Below are 14,584 nucleotides of genomic sequence, written 5' to 3' on the forward strand. Positions count from 1 at the left end.
TGCCAAGCTAACATTATAAATCCTGCTCTGGAAATGCACTTTTCAGTAAGACAGTGATTTGCCAAAAACCTCTCAGCCCCACTCTCTGCCTGTTCCCAGAGGCTGCTGGGTGGCAGCGAAAATTATGAGCAGGAAAAGGAACAGTGCCAGCCCTGGACAGGCTGGAGGATGGGAAGGTTGCCTGTCGCTGCCTACAGGCACAATCCATGGCATGGCACACAGACACTGAGAAGCAACCCAGGCTCTGGGAACACCCACACACCCAATTTAATCCTGGTCCCAAGGTGGCTGGAGGCACCTCAGAGCAGAGGGATGCGGGATGGCTCCCACAGGCGCCGGGCCAAGTCATAGGCCTGCTGGACCACGAGCTCGGAGGGGATGATGCCCAGATGCACAGTCAGCAGCTCATAGCACTTCACTACCTCTGCCTGGTGGTTCTTGCTGTAATAACGCAGCAACTTCCTGGGGAGGAGAAGACAGGGGATTGGCAGGTACAGTGCACACAGGCAGCCCCCTTCTAATGACCTTCCCTCTATGAAGTGCTTTGCAAGGACACAGAAAAACCATGGCACCAGGCTGGTGAGACGGGCTGGTGCAACTGCAGTGACACCTCAACACTGGCATCCTGGCATCACTCACAGGGACTCATGTGCCATCACAGCTTTGAGCCCTAGTGCCAAAGGGCTCCATTCAAGCCACAGGGCTGACAACTGCTCACCTGTAGTAGTCCCCTGCAAGCATCCCAATGGGAGCAGAATCATCAGACAGGACTGGTACCTCCACCACCTCCAGCTTGTAGCCCTGGGGAGAAATGACAGCAGAGGGCAGGAGCTGGGATGGGACCACTAAGGAATCAGAGCTGGCTACACCTACAGCCCTGCTCCCTGCCCCAGGGAAACAGGGGCTCAGAGGGCCCCTTCCTGGCCCCACATACCATCTCATTCTCAAACCAGAGGAAGTAGGAGCAGCAGTAGTCACCATCCTGCAGAATCAGCGTTGTATAGCCCTTCTGTAGGTATCGCCGGGCCAGTGTGATCAGAGACCAGACCTGGGGGACAAGGGGCACCTGAAGCCTGAGCAGAAACCCCTCCAATTTCCATCCTCTTCTGCAGTTCCCATCCCACACCTACCCCACGAGTAGTACCTTTTTCTTGATGAAGGTGGCTAGGGGACCTTTGCCCAGCTCTGAGCTGGATTTCTCTGTCACACTGAGTGACGGTGCCATCATTTGTCCTGCTGTGCGGTCCACATAGATGAAGTGCACCAGACCAGGAAAGTCCTCCAGGTACGTGGGGTGGGTTAAGGGTGTCCAACAACTTTAGTGCCCTTCCAGGACAGCTCCTGAACCTCAGGAAACCACCTTTGCCCACTACATTCCTCCCCTTGATCCCAGTGCTGGGGGACAGGGTCCCACTCCCACATCTGCTAGTCCCTTAGGCTGGGTTCCCAGCTGCAGAGATGGGTATGACACCATGGTGATATTGCGCCTGCTCTTCACCAGCAGGAAGTCCCGCCAATCCAGCAGTTTCTCCCTGCCAAGAAGAGCACAGTGAGAGGCCAGGACCCACAAGCCCCAGCACAACTGGGGGTGGGGCAGCTCCCTGGCAATGCTGACCATCCCCACGCACTCACCTCATCAGCTTCTGAGTACGGTCCCGCAGCCCTTGGGACAGGCTGTGGCCAGCAGAGGTCAGGAAGAGCTGGCGGTACACGGAGCAGAGCTGCCGCTTCATGTTGGCTACTGACTGCAGCAGCCTGAGCCAGGGGACACAGACAGTGGAGTTCGGACACTGGGTCCCCAGAACTGCAGGGACAGCTCTACTGGTCTCCAGGCTGGGAAAGGTCCCTGCCTGTTCCAGAGACTTTCCCTGGCTTCCCCCTACTCACTCTAGGGAGCTCCCAGGCTCACTCCGTGAAAATATCTTGTTCTTGAAATCCAACCAGGTGTTCTGCAACTAGAAAGAGACAGGACTGTGTCATGCTGTGGAGAAAACAGGACAGTGTCCTCACGTCCCCACTCCCACCTGGATGTCCTGTCCACTCAGCTTCTTCACAAATTTGTCCATGCGCTGCCGCAGTTCAGCAAGGAATGGGTAGGAGCGTGCGACTCCCATCTCTGGTCCCTCTTCCAGCTTCTTCTCCAGCACCAGGAAACCATCCAGCAGTTGGTACAAGGTGACAGCCACCTGGGTCATGGGGCCCTGCCAGGGAAGGGAGAGGTGGGTCAGGCAGGACTCAGTCCAACATAGCTTCCCTCACCTCAGATGCAGCTCACCTTGGTCAGCAGCACAAGTGAGATGCCAGGCCAGAGTGGGAGGCAGTGCATGGTGTGTGGCAGCAAGGGGCAGTAGCCTTCCCGCAGGCTGGCATCCAGAAAGATCCTCCTGGGGTTTGAAGCTTCAGGAACCAGAGGCCCCAAGGTCTGGAGCAAGTCCTCTGCCATCTGGGAAGACAAGGGAGATGCTCAATCCCCTTTGGGGATGAGACAGCTCGCACCAAAGATGCTCTGTAGGGATGCAGCATTGCCTTGAAAGACGCAACCAGGCATGACAGAACCAAAGGAGCTGGAGGGGCCATGTAACAAAAGATTAACAGTGAGAAGAGTGCCCAGGGACCCCAAAGGAGTGGCAGAGAAGACCGGTGCAAAGACAAAGGTTGCAAACACCTTAAACCGAGGCCAGTGTTTGCTTGCAGTGTGTGAGGTGTTTTAGCATCCATTAGGGAAGCAGCCCAAAAAACCCAATGGCAGCAGAGGGAGACACTGGATTGTTTTGAGGCAGCCCTGCTCCCTCTCTGCTGACAGCTCATAGTAAGCAATGCCTCAGAGAAGGAGATCAGAACTGTCATAATTATGCACAACATGGGGGATGCAGGGCACCCACAGCTGCAGCACAGCAAGGGACAAGTGACAAGGACTGGAATCGCTAAGGGTACTGGGACAGGCTGGTGAGGTGCGGAGCCTGTCCGGTGCTGCAGGACTACGTGCTCACCTGGACATCTGCAGCATCCACCTCCCCGATGCTCAGCATCTCAGCACCCTCTGACCAGCTCTCACTGCCTGCAGAGAACACGGCAGGGCACCCTTCCAGCCCTCCTCAGAGCTCTGGAGTGGGGCTGGGGTGCACGGCTGCTGCCCAGCTGGGCACTCACCTGTACTGTTCCGGCCTGGAGAGGGCTCGGGTGTGTAGTAGACCTCAGGTGCAGAGAGATCATCTGTGTCCTGCCAGCAAAAATGAACAGGTCAGCGATAGAAGTGATGCAGACAGCCCTTCCAGCATCCCACCCTGCAGCTTCTGATCTCAAGGACTCACTTGGTCATCTGAGTCCTTCTCTGCAGCTCCATGGGAGCCAGGGCCGCTCACAGGGATGCTCTCACTTCTCTTGGGTCCCTGAGGGAGAACATTCCCTGCTGTGGGCTTTCAAAAAGAGGGAAAAAAACCCTAAGCCCCAGCTGTCAAGGCATCACCCCATGGGAGCAGCCTGACTTGCTGCATCCCCAATCCTGCTCTGAAGCACCTGTGGGCCAAGCTCCTCCTCAGCACTCTGACTGGGGTACAGGTCCTGAACCAGGAGGATGAGGACAAGCAGGTCAGCTGGACGGATAGAGCTACTGTTGCGGCTGCAGGCCAGAGAAGGAAAGGTCAGCTGGGAGGACGAATGGCTGCCCTGGGGAAGGTGGTGGGGCTGGGCGCACCTGGAGTAGAAGGCCAGCAGCTTGGTGTGTACCAGGAGGAAGGCATGGCCCACTTCATCCCCACCACGCTCAGGGCTGGCATTGATGTACTGTACCACTTGTCGCTCTAGGAACTCGATGCACTGCTCACACAGCTGGGGATGCATCAGCCGCTCCACAGCCTGGGGTGCAACAGGAGGGCAGGCTGCTGGGCTCTCTCAGACCCAGCCTTGCAGTCCTAGGGGCAGGTCTGAGCTCCCATTGCTCCAGGGAGCTGCCCTAGAGCCCTCAGCCTACTGCCTTTTCCTGCATCCTGGGACTCCATGCACCCTCGCACCTCTGGAACACCCCAAAAGTGATGGACATCCCAAAGCATTGGTACCTCCACTGCAAAGCTCTGGTCCTCCTCCCGCAGGTGGGTGTAGGTGTCCAGCAGGCCCCGCAGCAGGCTCCACACACGCTCCCGCTGCTCCGAATCAGCCGGCCGCAACCTGCAGCCACCAGAGTGTAAACTCATACATAGATGGCTGTCACCTCCCTGCGTGGGATGGACACACCAAAACCCAACTGCAGCCCACCAGGTGGGGGGGGGTCCTGCTGCAAAGTGGGGGTCCCAGCTGGAGACACTCCCACCCCCTGTGCTGCACGAAGGCACCTCAGGGCAGCCACCCCAGCAACCCGACATGCCAGCCTGTGCCGGTGGCTGTGCCCACTCACTCCTTGCGGATGAGGTGCGAGTCGAGCGTGACGAGGCCACAGTGAGCCTCCACCAAGCGTCGCAGCACGAAGAGCGTCCGGCGCAGGTCGTCCTCGTTCTGCGTCCCGTCGCCGTTCACTGCTATGTACAGGCAGTCCCCGAACTGCAACCGGCAGCGGGGTCAGGCGGGGGCCGGCCAGGGGTTCCTGGTCCCTGGTCCCCGGTCTTACCGTGTGCAGGACATGTAGGTGCCGCCCGCCCTCGGTGGCGAAGCAGGTGTAGGTGTCGGAGAGCTTCTCCAGCAGTGCGGCGCAGGAAATGATGAGGGGGGCGAAGAGAGTGTTGAGGCTGTCCTCCAGCGCCGGGCCCTGCGCCACACTCTCCCGGTCAGAGCCCACGCGCACCCCACGCTCCCTTCCCTGCACCCGCACTGCCCCCTCCCGCCCCACCTGCCCGGCGTGGGACGACCGCAGCCGGCGGAGGAAGGCGGCATCGGCCCAGTAGAAGAGCAGCTCGGCCGCGGTGCTGGCGATCAGGACACAGCGCATGGCCCGCGGCGGGGGGGACACCGGGACCGGCGGCACCGGGACCGGGACCGGGACCGGGCGGCTCCACCCGCCCCGCGCCGCTTCCTGCTCCGCCGCGCGTGACCGCCGCGCCCGCGCCCGCAGCGCCCCCGGCGGCCCGGCGCGGCATTGCACCGTGTGACAGCGGCACCGCACCGTGTGACCGGGGAACCGCACCGTGTGACCGGGAAACCGCACGGTGTGACCGGGGAACCGCACCGTGTGACCGGGGAACCGCACCGTGTGACTGGGGAACCGCACCGTGTGACAGCGGCACCGTGTGACCCCCCCACACCGCTCCCGCCCGTCCCGGCCCGCGGCGGACAGAAAACACCGGCGCAGTTGAGAGCCCAACTTTATTACACCTCCGGTAGCGCCTGGGCGCGTCGCAGCTGCTCCTGCCCGCGACACCGCCACTGTCCCGGGCAGGACATGCTCCTCCGCCCCTCTCCGCTCCGGGATGTATAATTTAAATATCAACATTTCCCGCCGCGAAGCCCGAGCCCGCCCGGGGCGGCTCCCGGCGCCCCCTCCCCTGCCCCACTCCGCCCCGCCCGGTGCATCTCGCCGCGGGCCAGGCCGGCTGGCGGCATCCCGGCGGCAGTAGAGGGAGCTGCTTCCATGCACTTTCTGCACCGGAGCACTGCCCGCCTCCGGGGAAGGGGTCCGGCTGCTGGAGGGGTCATCCCGAGGAGCAGCGGGACCAGGGGTTCGGGGAGGGTGTCCGTCCCGAGATATACCGGGGCTCAGCACTCCAACCCTCCCTGTAGCCCGTGGGCACCAGGCCCCGGGTGCTTCTCTCAGTTCACAGGACGGAGGGTGGCAGGCCCTGCAAATTGGCTGTCCCGCCGCTCTGGCGGGATGGTGGCCAGGGCTCTGTGGTCACAGGGCAGGAGTGGTGCCAAGGTGGAGGACATCCTGGGGGTGAGGACGAGAGCATGTCGTGGAGCTGCCCAGCACGGCCCCACGACGAGGCTGCGTGAGCTGCTAAGGAGGCAGCGTGACCTGGGCAGTGCACGGGGCAGGAGCGGGGCTGGCGAGTCCAGTGCGGGCCGCAGGTTATCGGTACCGACAGGCCAGTGCGTTCACATTCTTCACCACGTAGAAACTCATAGTCAGCGGGGGTATGACCAGGGTGCGGCCGGCCCGCAGCGGGCGAGGCTTCAGCTCGGGGAGAGTCCCGTCATCCACCATGGCCAGCGGCTGCCCGTTGAGCTGGACCGACCTGTGGGACCAGGAGAGGGTCAGCACAGTGACACTGAGGATGGGACAGTCCCAGCTGCCAGCATTCAACTTACTTGGAGTGGAGCCCGTCCTTGCCATAGGGCTGCAGCAGGTACTGGTGGACAATCTTATCCCGCAGCGTCCCTGCCAGCTTGATTTTCTTTCGGGAGCGATGCAGGTTGATGATGTAAAGGGTGATGGATCCCCGGACATAGTTGTGACTGCAAAGGGGAGAGTGGGAGATGAGGGCTGCACTGCCATGTCCCCAGGGAGCATCGCCTCCAAGAAGGGGCTGGGGGGTCTCTGCAAGAACTGGCCTCGTGCAGACATCCAGATTCACTATCCTGCTGCCCCTTCACATGGAGATGCCATCTTCCCATCATGAAGCATGGCTCTGTGGTGACACTTTTCAACCCCCCCTCTTCAGCCAGCAGTGACACGGCACAAGAGGATGCTGCCACGGTGTCCAGAGTGGGGGTGGCCAAGGATAGAGTGTCAGTCCTAGCACAGGTCCCCCCACCCTCCCAACCTTGCAAGGAGGAGGCTGAGAACGGAGGGGAGCTCTGTGCGTGAGTGGCGTCTGCCCCCACCACCCCAGGCACCTGACAGACAGGTCCAGACACTGATCCTCTTTCCCTGCCTAATCAGGCAGCCCCAAACAAAGGCTATAAAGCACTTTGCACCTGTCAGTTACTGGACAAGGTTTCCTACCGAGCTGGAGGCATGTTGAAAGCATCTGGACTGTGTAAAGAAACAGTCTCTCCTCCTCCACAATAGCAACTTGTGTCCGCGGAGGAGGTGGCCGCCCCCCCGGCTCGCTGAGGTGCTTTCAAAGACCTTATCAGCGAAACAATAACCAGGCCAGGCTCCCCGGCAGTGCGGCCCGGCGGGTAACCCGACCGACCGGGGCCCCTCGTGTGAAATCCACTCCCTTGATCTCTGCTGCCCAGGCTGCCCGGCGGCCACTGCACCGGCCCCAGCCGGCCCCGTTCCCAGGCGCGGGCTTGCCACGATTTTCATCGGAGGCATCCCAGGCCATTCCTGCACTCTCCCCTCACTGTGACAGCGGCCAGAGCAGCACCCGAGTGAGTATCCTGGGAAGCCAACCTGCCCCACGTGTCCTTGTTGGTCCTCATCTCCTGCGGATACCACTTATGGCACCCTGTAACCTTCAGCCTTCCTTGCTGCGCTTACTTGTGGTAGCTGGTGCAGTGGGCGTAAATCCGGAGCTTGTCGCGAATGACTCTGCCGGGCCGGGGCTTCCTCTGGAGACCGGCCACGTGGATTGCCAGCACCTTGGGACCAATGAGGCGCTTGTAAAGTAGGGACAGCCAGTAGTCCTGGGGGGCAGAGGGGACAGTCAGCAGCACAACAGCTCCCCCGCTACTCACAGAGGGCGTGGGCAGGAAAGACTGGATTCCCTGCTTGCAGCCTAGCAAAATTTTGGTTGCTGAGGTTAAAATATTGTGTGCCAGATGTCTGCCTTGGGATGAGCTTTTTCTGTACAGTCCAAGCCATAATGGCATGGATGTTTCCAGGAAAGAGATTCAGGAAGGAATACATTGCCCATGCTGAAAGACACGGGTACTCTCTAAAGAAGCTCAGATCTTGGCTGGGTTGCAGAGTATGGGAAGCAGCACCTTTGCACATTCCCATGGACCAACACATAGCCATACTGCGGAGCTGCACACCAGCTCCAGCTGATGCACACTGGGTGGTGATGTCTCTGGAGCAGGCTCTTCCCTCACTCTCTACACAGAGCTGGAGCATGTCAGAACTCTCCCCTGCTCTTTGTCTCTGTTCAGGGCACACTGGCTTTTGGGACTGCTGAGAGTGCTCAGCTTCCCAGAGGTATTTCTTCCATTTTAAAGCCTCCTGTGGAGCATGGGGAAGCCAAGCACTCAAGTAAGAGGAAATGCTCAGACTCTACACTTATGCTTAAATGATGCAGCCTTAATTAAGTCACCACGTAGTATTTTTCCTGCAGGGCACAGTCTTGCACAGCACACAGGATGGGCCCCAAGCCCTGGGGAGGGAGGTGAGGCTGTGTGGTGACGGAGGCCGTGCCGGCAGGGCCCCCCACTCATCCGCTGCAGAAGCTGGAAGGTGTGTGGTAAATGAAGCAGGGTTGTGGGAAGGGAAAGGGCAGGCTCAGGCCTCCTGTTCTGCAGGATGGGGCTCTGGCCCTGCTGCTGCTCCAGGAACACCAGGTGATGCCGGGGAGATGGAGCCTCTCACCCTGCTTCTCTGAGTGCTGCCTGTGGGTGCTTAGTCACCTTCACACATGTGATCACTCTGGATAAACACCCCCTGAACGTCCCAGACTGGATGTCCTAGAGGGGCCATGTGCCCCAGGACAACTGGGATGATCCCCCCTCCCTGCTGGCAATGTCAAATGTCCAGCAGTGATGGTCACACTAGCACCAGGGACTGCTCTGCCTGTCAGGTCTGACCTGCATTGTGGGGAGGAAATGAGTATTGAACAAGCACCCTGTGGCTCTGCGCAGTGCCTGGGAAGGGCAAGGAAAGCCCTGCATGGTCAGGATAGTGTGATGAAGGGATCTTGCACCCCAGAAGAGCATGTGGTTGGGAATGGGTTCTCCAGGGCCCCAGGATGCAGGGCAGAATGGGCAGGTGGAAGTGCAGATATCTCATATAGACTGTTATCCATTCTGTGTGTGGGAAGCCCTCACACAGCCCCTTGATTAACACGCGTTCTGGGTAAAGAGGTCAGCATATAAAACCAAGGAGTAGGGCACCACTGACCAGCACAAGGCAAAAACCTACCAGCCAGATTGGACTGCCAGCCCCATGCTCTTTCCAGTTCAGCAGAAGCTGATCTGTTCCATCAGCACTTAGCTGGTCTGCCAAAGAGAGATCCAGACACACTTCTCACTTTCCGGGCAAGATTTTGGCATAATGCTGGAGAAAAAGCCACCTTCTGTTCTCTAGCTATTCCAAATCAAAACCACAAGGCTTTGTGCCACACCAGCCTGGTAACTGCTTCCTCTGGAAACTCTGTGCCCCAAAGGAGATGTGAGTGTGAAGGGAGAGGCTCGTGTAGCTTGAGACAGCTCAGCCACAAGGCCAAGGCTCCCAGGGAGAATGAGCTGCAGTTGCTCAATGCTGCTTGTGCGTGCTGTCAATGAAGCTGTGCCTCTGCCCCTGACCCTGCTGGGTGGTTGGGCTGCTCTGCAGCCTGGGGATGTCCCTGCCTGCACTGAGCTTCTGTGGGAAGCAGTGCCTGCCTGTGCTGCTCAGCCTCACAGCAGGCAGGAGAAACAGTACTGCTCTCTCTCTTGTGAGCCACCCTGTTTAGCAGAGTCATTAGATGAGGACAGTGAAAACAAGTGAGAACAAAGAAAAGAACAGACTTCAGTGTTTAGCCCCATGGTCATGAGTTAAAACGAGGTTTGGTGTCCTGACCTACCTGTCAGTTCAGGCTTTTAGGTCTTTTCTTCTGGGGTTTCTCACTTCCTCTCCATATTTCCACCGAGATGCTGCTTTCACCCACAAGTTATGGGAGTGATAGAGGCCAGACTCTCAGTGTCTGCCCTTAGAATTTCCATATGGATCTCAAGGGCTGTTCTGCTGGGGGCTCTCAGTGGTCTTGCCTCCATGGCAAGCTGGCACCAGCAGCTCCAGCTGAGCACCCACCCCTCTGGGCTGGGTGGTCCCCAGGGATTTGCTGCTTTGACATCAGTGTCCCTCTACTCTCAAGGCTCAGCAGCAGCAAGGTTTGTAATGTGGGGGTCCTGGGAGCCTGTCCAGCCCCATAACCTGCCCCAGCTGCTGCCAGATTTTACATCTCAGTACATCCTTTTCCCAAGGATGCTCCAAGGATTCCCAAGGATGAATAACCCTGCACAGCTGGGAGCACTGAGCCCCAGGCTCCTGCCATGATTGCTTGTGGGCAGAGCTGTGCCATTCAGCATCTCCCAAGCTGGGCACAAGGATGGATGATTGTCTCTCTGAAAATGTTGGCCATATTTTGTAAGCTTCTGGTGCAGCTAAGGGTACACAGCTTTTCTAAGAAATGCTTTGCAGGTGCCATGGGATGAGTAAGACAGTCAGCAGTGATTTAGGGTGAGATGTTCTGCAAAGTATGAGGTGACCATGGCTGAGTGTGCACTATTTCAGCACAGTCAATGTCTCCAGGGCAGTGTGGGGACCACTGTGTCGCTCCAACATCTGCAGGAGGTGAGGGGAGAGCAGTGCTTTTACCTTGCTTTGCTGGCAAAGCTAGCTCCAAAGTCTCAGTTTCAAGAAGGATGTGAAAAAGAGAGTTCAAAGGAGGGCCAGAAAAATGACCTGGGGCTGAAAAAGGGGTGTCAGCACTGGCCTCAAGGCACTTGAGCTCTTCAGCTCACTGCAGGGAAGCACTGAAGACAGCTGCAGCTTTTCGCGTCATCACAAATCCACTTGTGTGAGGGGCCAAAATCATGTCATTTGCAATGAATTACCAGGATCTGGTGACACCAAGATCTTGGATGATGAATTACACACACACACCTAGCATGACTGAAACAAATCTGCTGTGGGCAGACACTTTCCCCAGCTGGGCTGGTGCTCCAGGGCTGCTCCTTCCACTGACTTGAGTGAACCCCAGCCATAATCATGCCAGGGCTCCTGCAGCTACCAGCTTCTGTTCAAAAGGGACCAGCTTGGGAAATAGTTGCTCTTGAAACCCCGCTTGGCTGCAACTAGGTTGTCTTTTCCACTGATCAGTGACCTCTTCCTCAGCCCTTGACAGCAGCTGACACCTGCTCCCATGTGGCACACATTGTGCAAGCAAGTTCCCCAGGCTGACAGTGCCCACATACCCCTTGCAAAGACTTGCAGTGTGGTGCTGGACATCTTGTCAGGGACAGCCTCAGCAATGTCCAGGGAGACAGGTTGCTCCAACCAGTGCAACTGCAGAAAGGCTTTGTCTTTTGGAGTCACAGAAGACTCTTGTTGTGAGGGCTGAGCCAGCAATACAGCTGTAGCAGTAGAGGAGGAATGGCAGAGAGGAATCTGGTTTGTTATTAGTCCCATGGGAATTGAGAGATCTTTCTTGGTTTAATTACTTTGCAGACCCATCAAGCAGAACTGCAGGTGAGGAGCACCTGAAGGCAGAGCCTTCCTGTGCCTCAGGAGATCTGTCTGGGACCCCTGATTTGTGGGCAGGAGCTGAAGTGCAGAGCTGAGGGAGCCTCATCTGCTGAGCCCTATGGGACCAGAGAAGATGTACAACTTTCCCACTAGAGAGGGAAAGCCCAGAGGGTCCTACTTGATGTCTTTGCACATTTGACTTCACTGCAGAGACTTCATTCTCTCCTAGAGGCAGCAAAGCATCTCTGCTGACACCTGATTTTATTCAGCTCTGTGCTCTCCACATGTGAGAAGACTTTTCCAGAACCAGAAAACCAGAGTAAAAGAGCCATAGCCCTTCAGTCTCCTGGGGACTGTAACCAGCAAAGGCAGCTGAATTTCAAACATGTAGGCTGCAAGCCCATGGTGCACTTCCTTCTCTGGCTGGGACTGCCAGGGCATGGCTTTATGTTCCCAAGTCACCAGCAGCATCACCTGGCTGCTGTTCACCCTATTCTGGTTCTTATTGCTTCTTCCTGCTTCTGAAGCTGCCCAAGTTCTTCCCCTGTGCCTTGTGTACACTTCAGTTTCAACAGCCTGTAACAGAGAGCTCTATTCTTGCACCTTCATCTGCATTTTTCCATAGTCCAAGCAAGCTGTGTGGAGATGAGGACTGGCTGGCCTGAACATCACAGGACAGAGGGCTTTGCTCTTTTATCCCTTTGTTGAGCATGATGGTTTGTTTTTGACAAAAGCATCTTACAGAAAAGTAGTGACTGTGGTTGTGAAGACTTGGAGGGATGGAGAAGCTGTCACTTCCCAGGGACCCCATTCCAGAAATTACATATCCACACTGTTAACAGTCCCACTCCCTATTTTTGTCTTGAATTTGTCTGGCTTCAGCTTCCAAGCAGTGGTTCTTGTTCCTTCTTTTTCCACTAGATTAAAGAGATTCGCAGCATCCAAAGCTTTCTCCCTGCGGAGGTCCTTACATCCTGTTCAAGCCATAGCTGCTTGTTCCTCCAGCAAGGCTGTGTAATGCTGCTTTTAACATTATCCCTGAGTTTTATGTGCTTCTTAAGTGGGAGTTCAAGGTTTTCTCAGCCAAACCCTTTGCAAGGTCCTGTGACAAGCAGAGTGAGGCAGAGCCTCATCCCGAAGGGAGCAACATTTTCTGTCAAAATCATTAGCTTCAGACACTAATGCTGCCCTCATGAGCTCTCATGCCCCACCCTCAGGGACATGATCTGTTTGCCGTTTTGTGTGTGCCTTACCCCGTGTGGAGATTCTGGAGAACTGAGCAGTCCCTTACAACATTTGCTGCTGAACTGGGGAGTCTGTGAATGAGCACCACAGGGGACACTCCAGAGATGTTCTATGAATGGGGAGCAAGGCTCCTTCTAGTCCCAAACAAGGGGGCTTTAAGTAGGCTGACCTGCCAGAGGCTGGTGGCACCAGCAGCAGCAGGGGAGGAGGAGGCAGCACACAGAGATGATGCAGCAAAGTGGCCCATTGCCTCTTCCCTCTGCTCCCTCCTGGGCAGGACAGACCTTTGCTTTGATCCAGACACCTCCACCTATGAAAGGAATGGCTGAGCTGACCAATCCCATTCTGCTGAGGCCACATCCCAGCAGGTGCCCCACCACCAGTCCTTTGAAGCTGCTGACATCCCTGCCTGGGCAGTTGTTGCTTTCACTGTGCTGATCCTCTTCCTTCCTGCTCTAACGGCTGCAAACGCTTCATCTCACACCACTCTTTCCTGTGTTGCCTTATGCCTTTACATCTTCCTGCAGCTTTCTCCTCAAGCTAGTGGTCTACAGCAAAATTCCTACTGTGGGAGCAGCAGCCACAGGAATTGCTGCCAGGCATCAGTGGCAATGAGGGGACAGCCTGCCCAAGAAGCACGAAAGTGGTGAGTAGGACGTGATCCCTGCCTACTGCCCATCACAGCCTGGCTCCAGCCAGTGGCCTCCCCACCTTCCTGGGATCTGAGCAGATGGAGGAACAGCCAAATCTCTCTTTTGTCATCACCTCTTCCTTACAGGGTCCAGGCAACGCAGGCTACAGGAAGGGAGTGGAGTTGCCAGATCAGAAGGCTTGGAAACCAAATGCAATTTTTCTGTTTCCTGTTCTTTGAGAACACCAATCCACTCTGGGAATGGTCTTTCTCTCCCACCTCATCCACAGTCCTGGGTTGGCTCTGTGACCAAGCTGGGCAGGCTTAGCACTAGCATGACGCCTCTGGCAGTTGTGAGCCATGGCTGTGTCCATCCTTCCAAGACCAAGCTGCTGCTGCTGCTGCCAGTCCCAGATGGAGATTATCTCTGCCCCAGACTCCAGTGCAGGATGAACAGTCCAGCTCCAGCTCTGCACATGTCTTGCAGCTCCAGTGGGTGCATGCCAGAGCTGCTAGTAACAGCATGGCTTTGATCCATTTGAGAGTCCATACATATGCATTTCAGAGACCTTTTTTTCTGGTGCACTATGAGGTAAAGGCCTCCTAACCCACTTTGACAGCAAGCAGAGTTTAGCTGCTTTACATCTATCTCCTTGTTCACAAGTACAACAATTCTCAGAGCTAACCTGGAACTCCTGGAAGGAGAGAGGGTGCAGAAAGCAGACAATGCCTCAGTCTTGAGACATGATAGAAAGGACAAGGTGGTGGATGCCCTGCTCAAACCTGCTCCAGGCAGTTGTACCAAGGCTTGCTGGGAGACTTCCACAGGGTACCATTTCCACTCTGCCCCTCAGCTTGACATCTCGTGGGAGAGCTTTTCCCCCATGCACACCTGAACTTCCCGGGTTTTCATCCCTCCCATCTGTAGCCTGAGCAAAAGTCCTCTAATAACAGTTCCTGCCAATCCTTGGCTCTCCCACCCTTTCCCTGTCTACAGACATCAGTCCCACCAGAGTCAGTGCTCTAGCATGCAGGGCAGGTGGGGGTGCCAGACGCCCGCGCAGCAGATTTATCGCCATCAGGAACAGCTTCCACATGTGTGTGTGCAGGCTCCATTGAACCTGCTCCTTCTCCCCACCCTCTGTCACTCCCACATCTGGGACCATGCCTCTGCCTGCATGGCACGCTGCAGTCCGACCTGACCACCCTGTCCTAGACAGTGACCTGGAGCCGAGGGTGCCCGCGGGGGGAGCAGCAGCCAGTCCCACTGTGGCAGCTCGGGTGGCTGCGTGTGCGCAGCGCGGTGACTCGGTGGTGGATGTGCAGGTGGCGGCTGCAGCAGCAGGGCTGAGTTCCGCTGGCTCCCAGGTGGGAGTGGGTACAGGTGGGAGAGCACCAGCCCCGCATCCCTGGCCCGGGGTGGATCCCCTCGGGTGCAGCGCAGGGGCGGCAGA

General features: G+C 57.1%; 2 protein-coding genes across 3 annotated transcripts in view; both read right to left on the reverse strand.

Moving 5' to 3' along the window:
* Positions 1–251: 251 nt before the first annotated feature.
* HPS1 (HPS1 biogenesis of lysosomal organelles complex 3 subunit 1) lies at positions 252–4,946 on the reverse strand. 2 transcript variants are annotated; one of them, XM_062496982.1, is made up of 18 exons: positions 4,820–4,946; positions 4,601–4,738; positions 4,391–4,533; positions 4,056–4,164; positions 3,695–3,855; positions 3,517–3,619; positions 3,312–3,416; positions 3,151–3,220; positions 2,991–3,058; positions 2,276–2,443; positions 2,025–2,201; positions 1,888–1,949; positions 1,633–1,755; positions 1,467–1,532; positions 1,145–1,289; positions 935–1,048; positions 719–801; positions 252–462 (listed from the first exon to the last, which is right to left on the reverse strand). In XM_062496982.1, exons 1-18 carry the CDS (start codon positions 4,916–4,918, stop codon positions 300–302), a joined length of 2,097 nt encoding a protein of 698 aa, XP_062352966.1. In that variant the 5' UTR covers positions 4,919–4,946; the 3' UTR covers positions 252–299. The 2 variants fall into 2 exon arrangements, with proteins under 2 accessions (XP_062352966.1, XP_062352968.1); XM_062496984.1 differs by lacking the exons at positions 252–462; positions 719–801; positions 935–1,048 and having other exon boundaries at positions 1,250–1,532; positions 1,888–1,955; positions 3,517–3,855.
* A 789-nt stretch (positions 4,947–5,735) lies between these two features.
* The window catches only part of HPSE2 (heparanase 2 (inactive)), a 106,733-nt gene continuing 97,884 nt past the window's right edge, over positions 5,736–14,584 (reverse strand). Inside the window, exons 10-12 of the mRNA XM_062496986.1 lie at positions 7,355–7,500; positions 6,235–6,381; positions 5,736–6,161 (exon numbers count right to left, since the gene is read on the reverse strand). Coding sequence (XP_062352970.1) covers positions 5,996–6,161; positions 6,235–6,381; positions 7,355–7,500 — 459 coding nt within the window. The 3' untranslated portion in view covers positions 5,736–5,995. The remainder of the gene's footprint in view (positions 6,162–6,234; positions 6,382–7,354; positions 7,501–14,584) is intronic.

The sequence above is a fragment of the Cinclus cinclus genome, chromosome 7 (assembly GCF_963662255.1).
Source record: "Cinclus cinclus chromosome 7, bCinCin1.1, whole genome shotgun sequence".
NCBI lineage: Eukaryota > Metazoa > Chordata > Aves > Passeriformes > Cinclidae > Cinclus > Cinclus cinclus.